Genomic DNA, 982 nt, shown 5'->3' with positions numbered 1-982 from the left:
TCGTTGTAGACGAGCGTGCCGAGGAGGAATTGCAGCGTGGGTTGGATGTACTGCATCACACCGAGAAGACTGAGCGGAATCAGCTGCGCCGCGAGTGAAAACCAAAGAAGCGGTACGACCGTCACGATGCCGCCGCCGACGAGGAGGACGTCAGTGACGGCGTCGACGTGGCCAAACGCGCCCGTGCCTTGGCATTCGACGACGATAAGGTACGTGAGCGCGATTGGAAACAAAATCGACGTCTCGAGCATCATGCCATGGAGAGCATTGAGCGGCGCTTGCTTCTTGATCAAGCCGTAGAGAGCAAAGGTCAACGCCATCGTGAGCGCGATCCACGGCAGCTTGCCGTACGCAACGGCCACGACGACGACACCCGAGCACGCAAGACCGATCGAGACCCACTGCCACTTGCTGAGCGTCTCCTTGAAGATGAGCACGCCAAAGACGACGTTGATGAGCGGGTTGATAAAGACACCGAGGCTCGTTTCGATAATGTAGCCGGCGTTGATGGCCCACACGAGGAGGTACCAATTGGTAAAGATGAAGATGCTCGAGAGTGTATACGTGCCAAAGACCTTCCAGCTCGAGACGCCGCGCTTGAACTCAGTCCATTGCCGCTTGTACGTGAGCATACCGGCGAGAACGACAAAGGCCCAGGAGATCCGGTGCATGGCGAGCTGGAGGTCGGGAATGCCGTAAAGCTGCTTCCAGTACAGCGGGTAGAGGCCCCACGTGACAAAAGCCGCGAGTGCGTACGCAACACCAGGATCGATGCGCATGGTGTTCATGGCAAAAAGGAAAATGAACGAGTTGGCATTGTCGGAGCGCGCTTGGACGTTGTGGACGGACAATACGTGTGTCATATTCCTTGGGAGAACGGTGCCCGTGCATGTCCCAATGTTGGTTGCTGGGAAGATCGCGAAATCTTTGTTGGTCCAACCTTGCAACAAGGTGCAGACCCGGTTCGACACGGCCTGCGCCC

The 982-nt window shown here is 57.2% G+C and overlaps 1 protein-coding gene across 1 annotated transcript; it reads right to left on the bottom strand.

Annotated features, from left to right (window-relative positions):
- Positions 1 to 79: 79 nt before the first annotated feature.
- Positions 80 to 788, bottom strand: SDRG_08606 (RarD protein; the record flags this gene model as incomplete). Its single annotated transcript, XM_008614498.1, has 2 exons — positions 80 to 83; positions 178 to 788. The coding sequence occupies 2 exons, from the start codon at positions 786 to 788 to the stop codon at positions 80 to 82; spliced, it is 615 nt and encodes a 204-aa protein (XP_008612720.1).
- Positions 789 to 982: the final 194 nt, after the last annotated feature.

The sequence above is a fragment of the Saprolegnia diclina genome (genome assembly GCF_000281045.1).
Source record: "Saprolegnia diclina VS20 unplaced genomic scaffold supercont1.26, whole genome shotgun sequence".
Lineage (NCBI taxonomy): Eukaryota > Oomycota > Saprolegniomycetes > Saprolegniales > Saprolegniaceae > Saprolegnia > Saprolegnia diclina.
The sequence above is the reverse complement of the archived record's forward strand: the minus strand, read 5'-3'. Positions and strand labels throughout refer to the sequence as shown.